Source organism: Macadamia integrifolia, chromosome 8 (genome assembly GCF_013358625.1).
Source record: "Macadamia integrifolia cultivar HAES 741 chromosome 8, SCU_Mint_v3, whole genome shotgun sequence".
In the NCBI taxonomy this organism is placed as follows: Eukaryota; Viridiplantae; Streptophyta; class Magnoliopsida; order Proteales; family Proteaceae; genus Macadamia; species Macadamia integrifolia.
The window spans coordinates 12,682,974-12,698,179 of NC_056564.1; the positions used below are offsets into that span (position 1 = coordinate 12,682,974).

Genomic DNA, 15,206 nt, shown 5'->3' on the forward strand with positions numbered 1-15,206 from the left:
ACCACCTTTGGGAGGTGGCAGCGTATACCGATGGCCTCGAGCACCTTAAGATATTGCATGTGTGTTGGGGTCCATGTTCGAGTGCTCCAAACTTTCAGATGTGCACTGCCACCCCTGCCGCGCCGGAGACGCTGCTAACAAACAGTTATGGTGAAAATATCCAAAACCAAAATCAAGTTAATCCCAAACTTTTCAATTTATTAGTAACGCGACAAGGTGGACATTCTCCACGCAAGCCGACCTGAATATTACATCTTTTAAACTTCCAAGGTATTTACATCTTTCTACATAAAATTGAAATACATCCTTTCCTCTTGCTGTCCAGAATATTACTGTACATGTAGACTGATAAGAGCATGGTTTTAGAACTCAGTCCGGAAACAGTCGAGCTGATTCTGGCTGAGCCCGACCGATTCCAGGGTGAGTCGAATCGAAATCAATGGAGGTCGATCCTGTCCAGATTAACTAAAGACTGATGTCTCTGTCTAAGCCAGATCATCTGTTGAGCTGCCGTAGATTTTCTCAACATGGGCTGCCGGAACATAAATTGCATCCAATAGTGAGCTGTGGCTCCGCCCATAGAACAGATACACAAGCACTCCAATGATCATCCATCCAGATACACGCATCCATGTGCCAGCCCTGAGTTCAATGAAATGTATTGCATTAGAGAACATCAAAAAAGAGCCCCATGCCCTGACGGCTATTAGCATGAATATAAACATTGCAACTAGTTAAACTAGAAAATACCCGTAAGGAAAGCTGAGGGTAAGTCGAGCCATATAAACACGAAGGGAAAGGAGTAATGGTGTACTCACCCAAGATTTATCAGTAAGTACACATTTACGAGGATGCAGGAAATGGGTAGGAGAGGAATGAATGGACAAATAAAACCTGCAGAGGTTCAAACAGTTCAACGCCATCAATTTTAGCTGGATCTGAATTCATCTCCATTCACATCACTTAAGTGGCAGAGATACCCAAAAAAAGAGGCTTGTATCTATGTCTGAAAAAAAGAAAAGATATCATGTGCCTTGTATAATAGAGCATACCCCCTGTGTGTCCAAAGCTGTGCCTTGCATCATCTTGATCAATCCAGGAAAGCACAATCAGGCCGCACAACATAAGTGCACCACCAACTCCACACATGGTGAAGCGAGGAATACTGAGAAAAGAAACTCAATCAGGAGTGGGGCCTTCATATCACCTACCAAATCAGAATCATTCAACTCAATCCTAAAGCTATGTAATTCAACCTTCCACTACGTCATCCTTCTAAATTTAAAATTTAGTACACCCATCAGCCAAAGCTACATTCATGGGCTGCATCATATGCATAGCACTTGCATTTTGGGGATAAGCTGGTTCTTAGCATTTAAGGAACTTTGTGCTAGTCATATGAGCAGGACTAAGTAGAGATTACAGCCTCAACATAGCCACAATCAGTGGCCATGTGTGTTTTATTTAGGGATGAAGTTTGAATGTACTCAACACCAAGAATATAACCACATCAAACATGGAAGAAATGCATTCAATGACCTTAAGAACCATTAACTAACCTGGGATACATAAGAAACTATCAACCAGAGCTCTTAAAACCTTCCAAGCATAAATTACCTGGGAACATATTCGGCTGATGCTGCTGATGTAAGGATAAGCACTCCAATACATACAAATGCTATGTTCCACGCAGCAATTTTCCGCCTCTTTTGTTCATCCAATTTATCTGAATAAACCAAAAGCATAGTAAGACTTTAGCAAACCCTGGAAGCTAGAAGCTGGAGAGACACTAAATGCTACAAGTTTTCATGAGGAAACAAATATATGAGGAAGATATAAAAGATGGTGTACTTACAACAATGCAAGATAATATATGGGAAAAATGCAGCATGCATCCTGAACTAGAAAGCAGTCTGATTGTCCCCACCAAGCAGATAACCCAAGCCCCATATTAACCAATTAATTTGATAAAATTGACTTTTTTAGACCCATTCTATTACACTTTTGACCATTCAAAAAGAATGTGAGAAATTGCACAAGATCTAATATGAACAGTATAAAGTGCAACAGATCATCCAAATCTGACCCACTGAATAGTCGACTGCAAACCAGTCCCATTCCCATCATGCATGCAACAATAGCGACTGCATTGCTCATATTTGGGATAGAGGGCATATGAATGAATCAAGGCCCATATAGCATTCCCCCTATCTCAACTTTGGAACATAAGGCCCACCACTAAGGGTCTACCTCAGAGCATTCCCAATGATCAAAAGAAAGAATTTCTACTATACTTCCAAGACAGTGAAAAGTTCTCTTATAGATCCAAAGAAGAACAAAGACCAAATGGCTACAATTCATCTGATCATGCTAATTTCTGGCAAATGCAACCTCTTTTAAGTGAAAAATTCAGTCTCATCCTGGTCCTGTCCCCAGATCATCTTCAAATCATATGGCCCTAGGACCAAGACCCTCTAGCAAATATAATAAATGGGCAATCCAACTTATCTTACCCTGACCACTTTTCACAAGAAGGGGGTATTCGATGGATACTTCTGACTTGCCCTGAGAGTCACCAGCTCGTTCCTTTGGGTTCCCCCCATCAATCTCCTGAGTAATACTACTGTACTGCAACGATACTGAGTTAATGGAATCCTGCAGTGATGACGGAAGTGGCACCTCGTTTGGTGGGACATATCTAAGAATCAAGATAGAAATTGCAACAACGGTGAATGCAAGAAGAGTCCCCACACTGACCTGCAAAAAGAAAAAAAAGTAACCACTCAGCTTTCTATGATATTGACAAGACGTGTGGCAAAGTGGAAACAGGTTGGGCCGGGTCAGGTGAGATTGAATTTGGTCGTGCTAGAAAGAAATTCAACCAAACCGCTGACAATTCATCCCCCCTGCCCCAGGGAAAAAACCCCTTAGGATAGACGGTAAAAGACAAAGAATTAGGGGGGGGGGGGGGGAAGGTTCAGATGTATCATCACGTGAGGTCAAGGGTTTCCATACCTAGCTTAACACTGGCATTCACTTTATTTTAATAGAAAAAAAAAAAAGGCCGGATTTTTCCTTTAGTGGTTAGCAGCAATATCCATCCAGAAAAGTTTGTTACCCATTTTAGCCAAATTTGGTCTAGTCTGACTATTTTGTTCAAATTTCCAATTCATGTTTGGTCTGTTAGTGCTAGTTACAGTATCTGCCACATTGTAACTAGCAGCAACATACTTTGTTTAGATAGATTTGTGCCTGCACCCAGTGTTTTCATACTTTTAGGTATTTACTCCCCTTTATTATAGTTCATTAAAGTTTATCTCCTGACGTAAAGAAGATGTGCATGTCATTTTTATTTTCAAATTAAATAATCTAGAAAATAGAGTCCAGAAGAAGGATTTAAAAAAATTAACTATTCAACCTACACTGTATGATTATTATTTTATTTTTTTGTAAAACATACTAGATCTTCAGAAAGTTTAATAGTTAAATTGTAATTATATATATATGCACACACACACACACACACACACATATATGGTTGGGCATGCCGCTAGCTTTCCTGGAGCTAGTGTCTCAACCAATTGGGAGCTGGGATCGGAGGGGCACTGGGGCCCAGGCTGGTTACCCAGCCATGTGCCCAGCCTTTTTCCTTATACATGTATAAATATATAAGAGCAAACCAGAGCACGAGACCCCCGGTAGCCATTACCCTATTTAATTTTTTTAATTTTAGAACTGCTAATTGACTTTTAGAGCGTCTACCAAGTTATCCATGTGGCATACATTCAAAGGATTTGATACAATATAAGATGGATCATACTAACTGTAATGTTAGATACCCATAACTACTTTCGGGTTTAAATTATCAGACATATATATGACTTGCAGCAGCTTTTAATCAAAATGGTTATGAGAATCCAATATTGCAATATTTGGTAGATCTCCTATGTTCCAATTGAGTCGTCATAGGCTCACAGGACCCAAACCATCCAGCAAGACCAAGATTAGGTGGAGGGCAAGAGATAATGTTAGCATACCATTCCTGCCAACTGTGAAACATCCAAAAAGAATGCCAGAATCGCAGCACAGATCCCAGTCGTTAACGTGCTGTTGATAGGAACTTGAGTGCTTTTATTAATGCATGAGAAAAATGCCGGCAGCAATCCATCTCTAGACATTGCCATCAAGATTCGAGGCTGAGAGGCAACCATGCAATCCAAATCCCATCAGTACTAAAGACTAAAGAGACAGTTCTAAAGCAAACAAGCAAACTAAAACCACAAATTACTCATTAAAGCAGCCTCAAATCAATAGATGACAATCAAAGTCTGACAAAAGAAAAGCACAGCCCATGAACCTGAATCTTAAGAAGTTTAAGACAAAGTTGGATTGAAGAAGATTATTTACTATGTCCACATATTATAATAAAAATATCATAACAACATCAATAGTATTTGCATATTTTTGGGTTTCTACTCTCTACTATCATAAACTAATATGTATTGCATAACATTCTTCATCACAATGATAGAAACTGATTTCAAGAAGAGGCATGAGACCTCACTACCTTAATAGACTTATCAAGCTCTATTTCATTCTGCATTATAAGTTTTAACAACATCCAAATCTTTATATTTGACCTGAATTAGATATATATGTCAAAAGTACGAGTAACAACCAATAAAAGTAGTAAGCATCTTCAACCAATATGTAGCAAGTGAAAAATACCACACAAATATTTGCATGTATCAACTTAAATGGGCCAGTACTCCCAGTAGCAACAGACTTTTCCATCATGTTTTAAGCAAAGCAATGCATTTTTTAAATTCGGTCATACAATATTAACATGATTACAAACAGAAGACAGATACGAAAATGATGAGGATTTCGACAACGTGATATCTTGTGTAGCATTAGTACAACATGGAATTCATACTAGTATGTGTATCACAACTTGTTGACCAGATACATTGAGCATGTCAACGTACTGACTGACCAGTTTTGAGATGATGAATTTCCAAGGTGCCATATTATGCCACTTAGACACTAAATATAAGTTGGGGAGGGGGGGGGGGGCACCAGTTATCAATTTATTGACTCCAAAGCATTGAACCAAAGACAAGCATTCAGCAGAATCAACTGAAAAACTATTGGCAATTGGAAACAACCAAAAAATTTCAAAAATTGTATTGAGATTGAAAACAAAAGAAAGTATTGTAATTAACCCCAAAAAAAAAAAAAAGAATGCTTTAGAAGAGAAGAAATTATGCTGCAGCAATTAAAATTTTACAGTCTTGACCAATAATTTACCTGAGGAAGCATTGAACCCATCAGCGTTGAGCAGAGTGCAGTAACTGCTCCAGCTGTGATTATGTACCTGCAATTATCAATATGGCAAAAAATGAAAAAAGAAACTAAATGTGCTTTATTTAAATGCCACAAACTAATGATGAAGGCAGAAATGACCAGATATTACAAGAGAAATTTTAACTCACACTGCCCACTGCATCCCATGGCTAGCAAATGCAGAGGAGATGGGAGTGTCCGGATCCAACGCATAGAATGGTACTAGGCCAACAATAACAACCGAAACCATCATATACAAGATGCAACAAATAGAAAGTGCAATCCCTATGCCCAGTGGTAAATCTCTCTGAGGATTCTTCACCTGCCATGGAGATCTAACAGTCTTAGAAAAGTAAAGCAAGCTTAGAATACTTTTAGACTACTAAGCATATCAGTGGTTCACTTGTCTATAGCATTAATTCAAGTTATCGGTAACATGCGGCCGAAAAGATGCATCAACTTAAGAGAGAGAGGAAAAAAAAAGAGGAGAAAAGAACCCTGCCCGCTTGAGTGGCTCTACGCCCAAACACAGGTGGACACGAAAAGACCAAGCTGCACCCCAGCCCAGCCCAGATGCCTCCATGTGGCCTCCCATTCGCCTGGGTGCTGGCACAGTGGCCACGCAAGTGGACATGGTTCTCTCACCCTAGAAAAATGATACTTATTATCCAATACAAAAAGGTCAAAGAATCACAGACAGACATAAAGAGAACTGGGGCAATACTGTTCTGAGTTCTCCCTACTGAGGTTGCCAGTCTTGAAATCACTATTTTAAAACTCAACAGTTCAACTCAGGAATCAGCAGAGTAACTCGTGATCACTGAAGTTCCTGGCAGGATCTGCCCTCTAACTCTTCCTCTTTAACTCAGTGTTCCATCTCAGTGACCAGGCGATCAAGATCAGAAAGATCAAACAATTCACTTGGAAATTGTAGAATAATGTTAATGTTGTGGAAATTGTTTTCCAGGGGTGATTTATAATTAATATTTTCCTATCTACATATCTTGGATTTTATTTTTTTTTTCCTTATTGTTTGCTTCTTTTTTTCTTTTTTTTTCCCTTGCAAATTTTCATAATTACAAATAATTTTTGTACTGACTTACTGGTTAAGCCAGCCAGATTACTCGCATCAGCAGGCTGCCAAGTTAGCCTTGTTTCCTCATTTTAAGACGCTACTTAAAACACTCACTCATTTAAGCAAAAGGGAAACTGTTTAATATAACATTTTTTAGGGGGAGGGGGGGGTGGCATTTAGTGTCATGCAGGGAAATGCATCCAAGCAGTCTCAAGCATAACTCAAGAAACTTTTAGGATACCAGAAGAACATATCATATATACCTCCTCAGCTGTGCTGGCAACTGAATCAAAACCAATGAAAGCAAAGAAGACTGTTGCAGACCCAGCAAGCATCCCATTTACTCCATAGGGAAAATACCTAAAAAGATTGAAAGAGAAAGATCAAGTATGCTGCTATGCTGCCATCAGGACAAGACTACAATATTAAACAAAGTGTACTGATCAACATGAGTCATTAGACTCATTACCCATTAGGAACTTCATATCCTGCCCAGCCAGTCTGGAAAGCCAGATATCCTCCAGCAATTATGACAAAAATCATGACACAGACATTTGCTGTTGTTACAATGGCTTGTACGAGTGAACTCTGCAAGAATAAGCGCTTAAATTGAAGGACTAAAAAAAATGAAAATTAAACTTCTAGGTAAAGGAAAGGAATTGTTGAAAAGTACCTCCTTAATTCCCACACACAAAAGTCCAGTGACCACAAGGACAAGGATTGCAGCACATGGGTCAACCACGACATCAAGCCCCGGAATCTGTACACGGGCCAAAAATGGAGGCAAACTATCTGGCCCCCCAAAGAATAATGCCTAAAGAGAGGGGGGGGGGAGAGAAAAAGAATTATATCCATCACAGTCAAGGACTCCCCAAAAAAAAAAAACTTTCTATAATTAACTCCCACAAATGTTCATAGTATTCAACATTTAGGGTCAGAGGCGACTCAGAGCCTCTACTGCAATTCTGCTTTAACCTCCAATCAAATTCTTAGTCTTCCTAAAAGGATTGGAGATAGTTTAAGTAGAAAGTCAATTTATTTATGGGTGCATCTTGTCGTAACCAAATTTGTGAACTAAGAAGTTGTAACCTTCTTTTGATTGCCCCTTGTCTTATTCTCAAAAGCTGTTATTAAATCATGGGTAAAAAAAAAATATATTTTTAAAATAATTTGAAAGTGACATACCGTTATGTAATTTTCAAGAGCTGTCATGCTTTTCAAATTTACATTTGAAATGACAGGATTTTTCCCTAGTTGAAAAAAGTGTTATACTTACAATTAAAGAGAGAGAGAGAGAGAGAGAGAGAGAGAGTAAGGTTACAAGTTGTTCACCTACTTTGGTGACAACAAGATTTTCCCTTCATTATCCTTGGGCTTCTTAATTCAATGAGAAAATATTATTTATAATCTTTGGACTTATGACAATACACTATCAGTTTCTAAAGAATGCATGCACCTCAGATCTCAGAAAAATGGAATGCAATTGGTTGTGCTTTTGCCACTTCAAAAAATATGTGAAAACCAATATCCCCAATGAGGAAGACCACCTTGCTAATCCTAAGAATGAGCTCTGATAAAGAACTAAGCTTAGTTCCTCGGTGTTGACCTAATTGCTTACCTGTGATGTCCTATGGTTTACTCAATCTTCTAGACAAAAAAAATCAGCTAAACAATGAAGTAAATATATATATATATATATATATATATATAGTTAAAGCTTTATTCACCATGTGGTATAACTTCATTCAAACAGAAATTTTATCTGAGAGCAGGGAGCCCTGGGCCCCCATGTCTATAGAATTCGAATCCCTCCTCGCATGTGGTGGATGTAGGGCCAAGGAGGAAACCCCCCTATGTGATTTTGTGCAAAAATCCATTGCCCATATAGAATAATAGAAATAAGGTTCAGCTCAGGAATGAATAGCATGGGCAAAGCAACTGCAAAGAAACAAAAACTCACTAAAATATATGCATATATATAAAGGAAATCCTAAGACAGGGTTGACATTACGTACCAGATTTGGAGATATGCCACGAGCAACTGCAGAGCCACCAACGGTATACTCAAGTATAAGAGCCCAACCAATCATCCAAGCAGCACTGTTATCATTTAACATATAAAGAACAAATTAACTGGCAGTGAAAGAAATCAAAAAAAGGAAAGGCAATAGGAGCATTTCATAACCATTTTGGCAAATGATGATCATGAATTCATGATCAACAAACTTGGGAGATAGAAGTGATATTATTTGAGCTTTCTTCTTATCATTACAAATGACATAAATGATGAACCAACAGTCTATGAAATGTAGTAAAGAAAAATGACATTGGTAGGAAGAAAGAAATAATAAAATAAATTAAAGATTACCCTTCTCCAACACAAATATATGAATAATGGTAGGCACTCCCAGCAGATGGGCAGCGGCTAGAAAGCTCTGCATAACAAAACGCTGAAAGAGCAGCCGCTATTCCTGCTATGAGGAAGGAAATAGCAAGGGAAGGACCGGAATGCTCTCTAGCAACTGTTCCAACGAGAACATAAACTCCAGCCCCAATAGTCGATCCAACACCTATGGATAGTAACAATAAACTCAATGTCAAGCAAGATAAGCAAATAAGTCAACCAATAAAGGATTACAAGTATTGGTCACTGACTCAACTACGATTTTGTCATGACTAGGGGTGCAAGTTTTGGCCAAGCAAGCCCAAGCCCACCTGGAAATTTCAGAGCTTGAACTAAACTTTTCGTCCCACATGATGGGCCAGAGGTCAGGAAGGGCCAGGCCCAGGTTGAGGCTTTGGGTTGAGCCCGGCCCTATATATATATATATATATATATAGAAATTAATGCTAGATAAGGGCCATGGATTATGTACCATAATTTACATTTTTTTATGCATATACATTCCATATACATCATGATATCTTGCGAGAAAGTCATTAAGATGCATGGACATGTGCAACTAAGGCCTTTGAATGCTCTAGTATAAAAGGGTGATTTAACTCATATTGAAGGAGCTAAAATAGCCAGGGTAGAGGCCTAAAATGACTCTAGGAGAAATGGGGAGGAAATACATGTATAGATTAAGACTAATAACAAGTATGGCATTGAATAGAGCTGATGGGAGAAAAAGGATCCATGTAGCCAGTGGGTTGGGTTGGGTTGGGTTGGGTTGGGTTGGGTTTGGTTGGGTTGGGTTGAGTTTTATGCATCATTGATTATATTAAGGGTAACTATCCATGTAATGTGACATTTCAGGAAATCACAAGATAAATCTGAACCATCCATTTTTATGTGTTTTTTCAATCAAAACCATTGGTTCCCACTCAATTGGGAGAGGGCACAGTATTGTTTAGAGTGTGGATACACAAGCATGGATATACACAAGATACATGCCAATCCAAATGGGACATTTGATTGAATTAGATTCTGAAATTTTACAGGTGGCTAATCTAGACCATGTTTTCTCTACCAATGGTCGGAATAGACACATCATCTGTCTACGTGGCAGAATAAATGCCTTGTGACAGACCTTTGTGACTATAATAATTCACCTTATAAAAAACATGTAATAAGGGACTGTCTAAATGACCTCTATAGGTGTATTTAGAACTTGAAAACTTCATTTAATTAACTCTAGTCTTATTTCCAAAAGTTCTTTGAGTTAGGGGTATAAAAGGGTTCAAAAATAATTTAAAAGTGACATCATTATGACATCATCAAAAGTAGTCATTATCTTACATATTTTTCAAATATACAAGTGAAACGACAGCAATTAATACTAAAATGGCAAAATTATAAGGTCACAAATTATTTGACACCTTAAGGGATGTTAATAAGAAAATCCCTATAAATAATAAGGTTGAGCATCTTGTTGTAACCAAAATGTTGAATTGTGAAGTTGTAACATTCTTTTGATTGCTCTAGGGTGTAAGTTTGGCCCTCGATGGCCCGAACCCGCCTTGAGCCCGAACAGGGCTTGGGCTAAGATTTCTGACCCTGAGGGCAGGTTAGGATTGAAAAACATTGTCCCTAGGTTAGGGTTGGGCCACGCTTGGGTTGAGGCGTAGACCCAGCCCAGCCCAACCCAGCTTGGCCCTGATTTTAACCATGATTTATATAATATAATTTAGGGCTATCATCCTATCATTTTATTCAAAATACTGAAATTTGGGTCATTGATTTTTACGGCCAAGTGTCCTAAACATTTATTATTGTGTCGCACTTCATAATTTTAATTGTGTATTGACCATTTGATCAATCTATTGGTGCTTTTTTTTTTTTAATGCATAAGACACAATTGAAAAAAACAAGGTCAATCAAAGTTAGCCCGACCTTGGCAAAAATTAGGGCCAACCCGGCACAATTAGGGTTGGGTTGGGTTGGGTTGGCATGAGCCCGGTAAGGTTGTGCCCAGGTATGAGCCCGGCAAAGTTGGGTTGGGCCTAAGTTGAATTTTAGGGACCTAGTGATGTAGATAAGTCACTTTGGCTTATTTTATTGCAAATAAGCCTTGGGTTGTATTATATATGTGTTGGGCCGTCGATCCCATGGGTTTTCTTTGAAATGTGCCACTTTAATGGACCTAAAATATGGGTAGAAAGTAGAAAAACGGGATTTAATTCATTAGTTTAGTTAGTTGCTATTTAAGTCAATAAAGGCCCATTAGGCCATTGGTCGGTTGTAAAGTCCTATATGGACTATTAGTTAGTTAGTCCTACTCCATGTTAGAGTCATAAAGTCGAGTATTGGTCCTATTTTGAATTCCTAGTTGTAGTAGGAGTGTCTAGTCCATTGGAAAACTAGTCCTAATTGAAGTAGGAGTGTCTAGTCCTATTAGGAAACTACTCCTATAGCAATTTGATTGTTATTCTGCCCTCTATAAATAGAGGAGCCTAAGTACTCATAATTGCAAATTTGAATAAAGAATAATTGCAGTCAATTGCTTAAAATAGCCGTGATAGCTGTGAGTGAGAAGCCCGGCCGAGACAGCCGCTCCTCCCCCACTTTTCCCTTTGTTTCTTATTATTTAAAGCTTTCTATTTTATCCTAAAGTTACTGTTGTTGAAGTGTACGACTGTTGTGAGTATTCAGATTTTCAGATCTTTCCAAGATACAAACCAGAATTGGTTCTCTCTCCTGAAGCCTGCGATTATTTCTCCTAGGTCAGAAAATCAAGAAAGCTTGTAACTTCACAACCAGCAGTCAGAATCCTCTCAACTTTAGGGGTTTTTGTACCCTCCCTAGGGACTATCTACGCCCAAGAATGCAGCTCAATCGGACTCTTACAGACCTGGCCGCACCTCTCTCTCTCCAGCTCTATAGCAAGTCTTTCTCTCTCTTATCGGGTTGGATTTTGGCCTGATTTTGCACCTGCATTGGTATTGTATCCTTGGGGGTTTCTTTGTTTCCTGCTCTTATTTGTATTGTTTGGGATTATAAACTGCTGGGATAGTTTCTTGTAATCTACTCCTGCATTACCTAGGTTGGGCTAAGGTTTATCAAAACCCCGGCCCAACCCAGCCCTGTTTCACCCCTAGATTGCTCTGTCTTCTTCGCAAAACTTCTTTGAGTCCGGTAAAAAAAAAAAGTTTCGAAAATGGCTTACTATTATGTCACTTGCAAGAGTTGTGATTGTCTTGCACGTTTTTCAAATACAAATGTGAATGACAAGATTTTTCCTTCATTGAAAAAAGAAGTGTGTTATACTAGAAGGGCAAAGAAGTAAGATTGCAACTTATTTTCACCAACTTTGGTTACAACAAGATTTTCCCTTTTTTTATGCATAACACAACACAACACAACACAAAATGACAATTGAGCCAAATCTAGCCCACCCTGAGCCTAGCAGGGTCAAGCCTGGGCTGAGATATCCCACCCCGACCTAGGGTCAGGAGGGCCTGTATTTTCAAAACCTAGCCCAGCCCGATTGCACCCACAGTCAAGAGACCATGGCATAAAAAAATCTCATTATTCTCTTCTTTGGGATTTCACTCTATTTTTTGTTTAGGGGGGAGACCCCTATGACTATAATTTAGCCACAAACAATGCAAACCAGTAGGAATATAGGACAGCGTCTACTTCACATATGTTGAAGGAATTTTCTTATTGACAACCCTTGAGGTGTAAAATAGTTTGTAACTATACTTTTTTTCCTTTTTAGCATGACACAATTTTTTTCCAATGAAGCTAATAGTGTTATTTCAAATGTGTACTCGAAAAAATGTGTATGACAACGACATAATGATATGTCCCTTTCAACTTATTTTTGAAAACTTTTTATACACCTATCTTAAAGAATTTTGGGGAATAAGACAAGGGGCAATGGAATGAAGGTGTCAAGTTCTAAATATACCTATAGGGGTGTCATTCAGACACTGCCTATGTTAAAGCGTAGATCCCCCCCCCCTCCAAAAAAAAAAAAATTGTAGGCATGAACAACAAGGTTAATTGACATAAATAAAAAAAGCTAACACCATCCAGAGGGGAAAACTGAGAATCGGTACATACAACAAAACCCAAGGACAAGTGTCCCACCAAAACTTAAAAGGGATTAAAAAAAATATGTGAGAGAGAGAGAGATGTTGTAAAGAGCTCGAGATAAAGTAAAAATCTTTTAGCTTAAGACTTGTGCCAAAGATCTCCCCACTCCCTTACGATTAGGGATACCATAATGGCAATCCAAAATGTCAGCAAAAAATTCTGTTGTCTTAAACTTTCTCAATGTAATATCCTCTAGAAAAGGGCATCCATGCCACTTGGGAAAAAAGGAAAGAAAAAAAAAATTAATAACAGAAGATAATCCATTAGACAATGTGAGCTTGCTTCAGTGATGAGATCGGATACCTGTTGACTCTCGCTTTGTGGCATCCAGGTCCAATGGGCCCGGAGGGGCTGGATCCTCTGCAACCTCAAAATTTACCCCACTTATCTGTATTTACTATTTACTCTGCTGACCTCTCAGTACTCCTTCCCCTCCCCTCCCCTCCCCCACCCACCCACCCTCCCTCCCTTCCTTTTTTTTTCGATCAGGGGCCTTCATATCATCCTTTTGTCTGTTTTTTCCTCTTTCCATATTTGGGTTGTGGGCAACATTTCAAACATCAGGATCGGTCGAATCGACTGATAACAGTTGATTCTGATTAGATTCAGACCGGAATTGGCACTGGCCGATTCGATTCCCAATTATTTTCATAACCTTGGTTGTGGCCCATGCCTGTAAGATTGAGTACAAAAGAACAAAAGAAGAAACAAGAAGATGAAACGAAACACAAAACTTGGGACCAATGACCAGGGCAGCTCACGCCCTGAATTAATATAGACAACAGAGCGGAAGCCTGACATTCTGCAGGGGCTTTGTTTTAAGATATAAAATAAGGAGTGAGGAACGACGCATGTGGATGTGGATCTATCATTACTTGAGCCTTGAGGCCCATCACCGAGAATCCTCCTTAATTGTCACTTGCCAATATACTTAGAAATTTCATCCACGACTCAAGACCAAACAAATATGGAAGAGGCTACCTTTTCTTGGCTTGGATTCTGACGCATATGCATTTACAGTGACTAATGGTCATTTTCCTCTTTTTTCTTTTTTTTTTTTCTAATTTTCTTTTTTTTTCCCCAAGTGACGTGGAATTCCTTTTTTATAGGACAATTCAACCGTTGCCGTTTTGGATTGCCATTACGGTATCCCTAATCTTAAGGGAGTGGGGAGATCTACTGCTCAAGGCTTCATCTAAAAGAAGAAACATACCCACTCATGCGCTGGGAAAAAATTATCGCACGAACAAAACAAATGGCTCAGCTCCCTAAATCCATACAAGAACAAAACAAACTAGATACCATACAATCCAAGGAAAGGGGGTTGACCCAAAACCGAAACTTCGAAACAACAACAAAAAAAAAATTAAAAAATAAAATAAAAAGTAGAGATTAAAAGCATTACCGATTGCGATAAGCTGAATAACAGATAATTCCTTGGCCAATTGGTGTCCCTTGGACTTGGCATGGGCGGAATCGACCTGCTTTCTCCTCATCAAACTTCGAAATCCCCATAAAAATCCTCCACCACTAGTACCACGACCCTCCTTTTGGGAATCAACCACGAACCCCATCGAATTAGAAACTTCGGCCCCTTTGGCTCCTCTTCTCCTTGTTGTTCTTGTTCTTCTTCTGAGAGAAATCAAAACAGGGTCATTTCTTAACGAGACCAATTAACCTGCCCGCCTACCCCCTTGTAAAGAATTTTCTGACTGAAAATTCAAAGATTTTACATTTTTTCCGTAAAGGATTTGAATTCCGGAAAGATTAAAAACACCGGCCATTGAAAAAAAAAATTTTAAAAACCCTGAAGTCTTAACCCCTTACCAGTTACCAGCGGCAGCAGAGGACGAAAACAAAATATGGAGAAGTGAAGGAAGAGTCTCCTTATGTGCAAGCAACTCCTCGTCTCCTCACGATCTCCCCACTTCCCGATAACTTGAGATGCAGTCAAGAGCAGAACCACAGCTCCAGGATGCAGGGAAGCAGGGGTGAGGGAACAGGAATGGGAGAGCAAGGCTGAAGCAGAGACACCGAGGAACAACGATGCCCACGTTCCCAAGAGAGCCTATGCTTTTAAAAGGACACCAAGGCTAACCCCCTGCGTTTGTTATGTTGGTTTGGTATCGGTGTCAATTGTCAAATGTAACCGTTCCGGTTTGGTCGACCACATTATACAAACCGACCATTAGTCGGGTGAACCGGTTAATAACCCTTGGTCGGTTCATCATCTAGTCTTAA

General features: G+C 39.1%; 1 protein-coding gene across 1 annotated transcript; it reads right to left on the minus strand.

Moving 5' to 3' along the window:
* Positions 1-177: 177 nt before the first annotated feature.
* LOC122087279 (cationic amino acid transporter 2, vacuolar) lies at positions 178-15,034 on the minus strand. Its single transcript, XM_042656358.1, has 15 exons — positions 14,793-15,034; positions 14,371-14,597; positions 8,790-8,991; positions 8,437-8,521; positions 7,095-7,235; positions 6,891-7,009; positions 6,685-6,781; positions 5,496-5,668; positions 5,311-5,377; positions 4,038-4,196; positions 2,514-2,757; positions 1,618-1,726; positions 1,053-1,165; positions 819-894; positions 178-642 (listed from the first exon to the last, which is right to left on the minus strand). The coding sequence occupies exons 2-15, from the start codon at positions 14,537-14,539 to the stop codon at positions 486-488; spliced, it is 1,911 nt and encodes a 636-aa protein (XP_042512292.1). The 5' UTR covers positions 14,540-14,597; positions 14,793-15,034; the 3' UTR covers positions 178-485.
* Between the last annotated feature and the right edge of the window lie 172 nt (positions 15,035-15,206).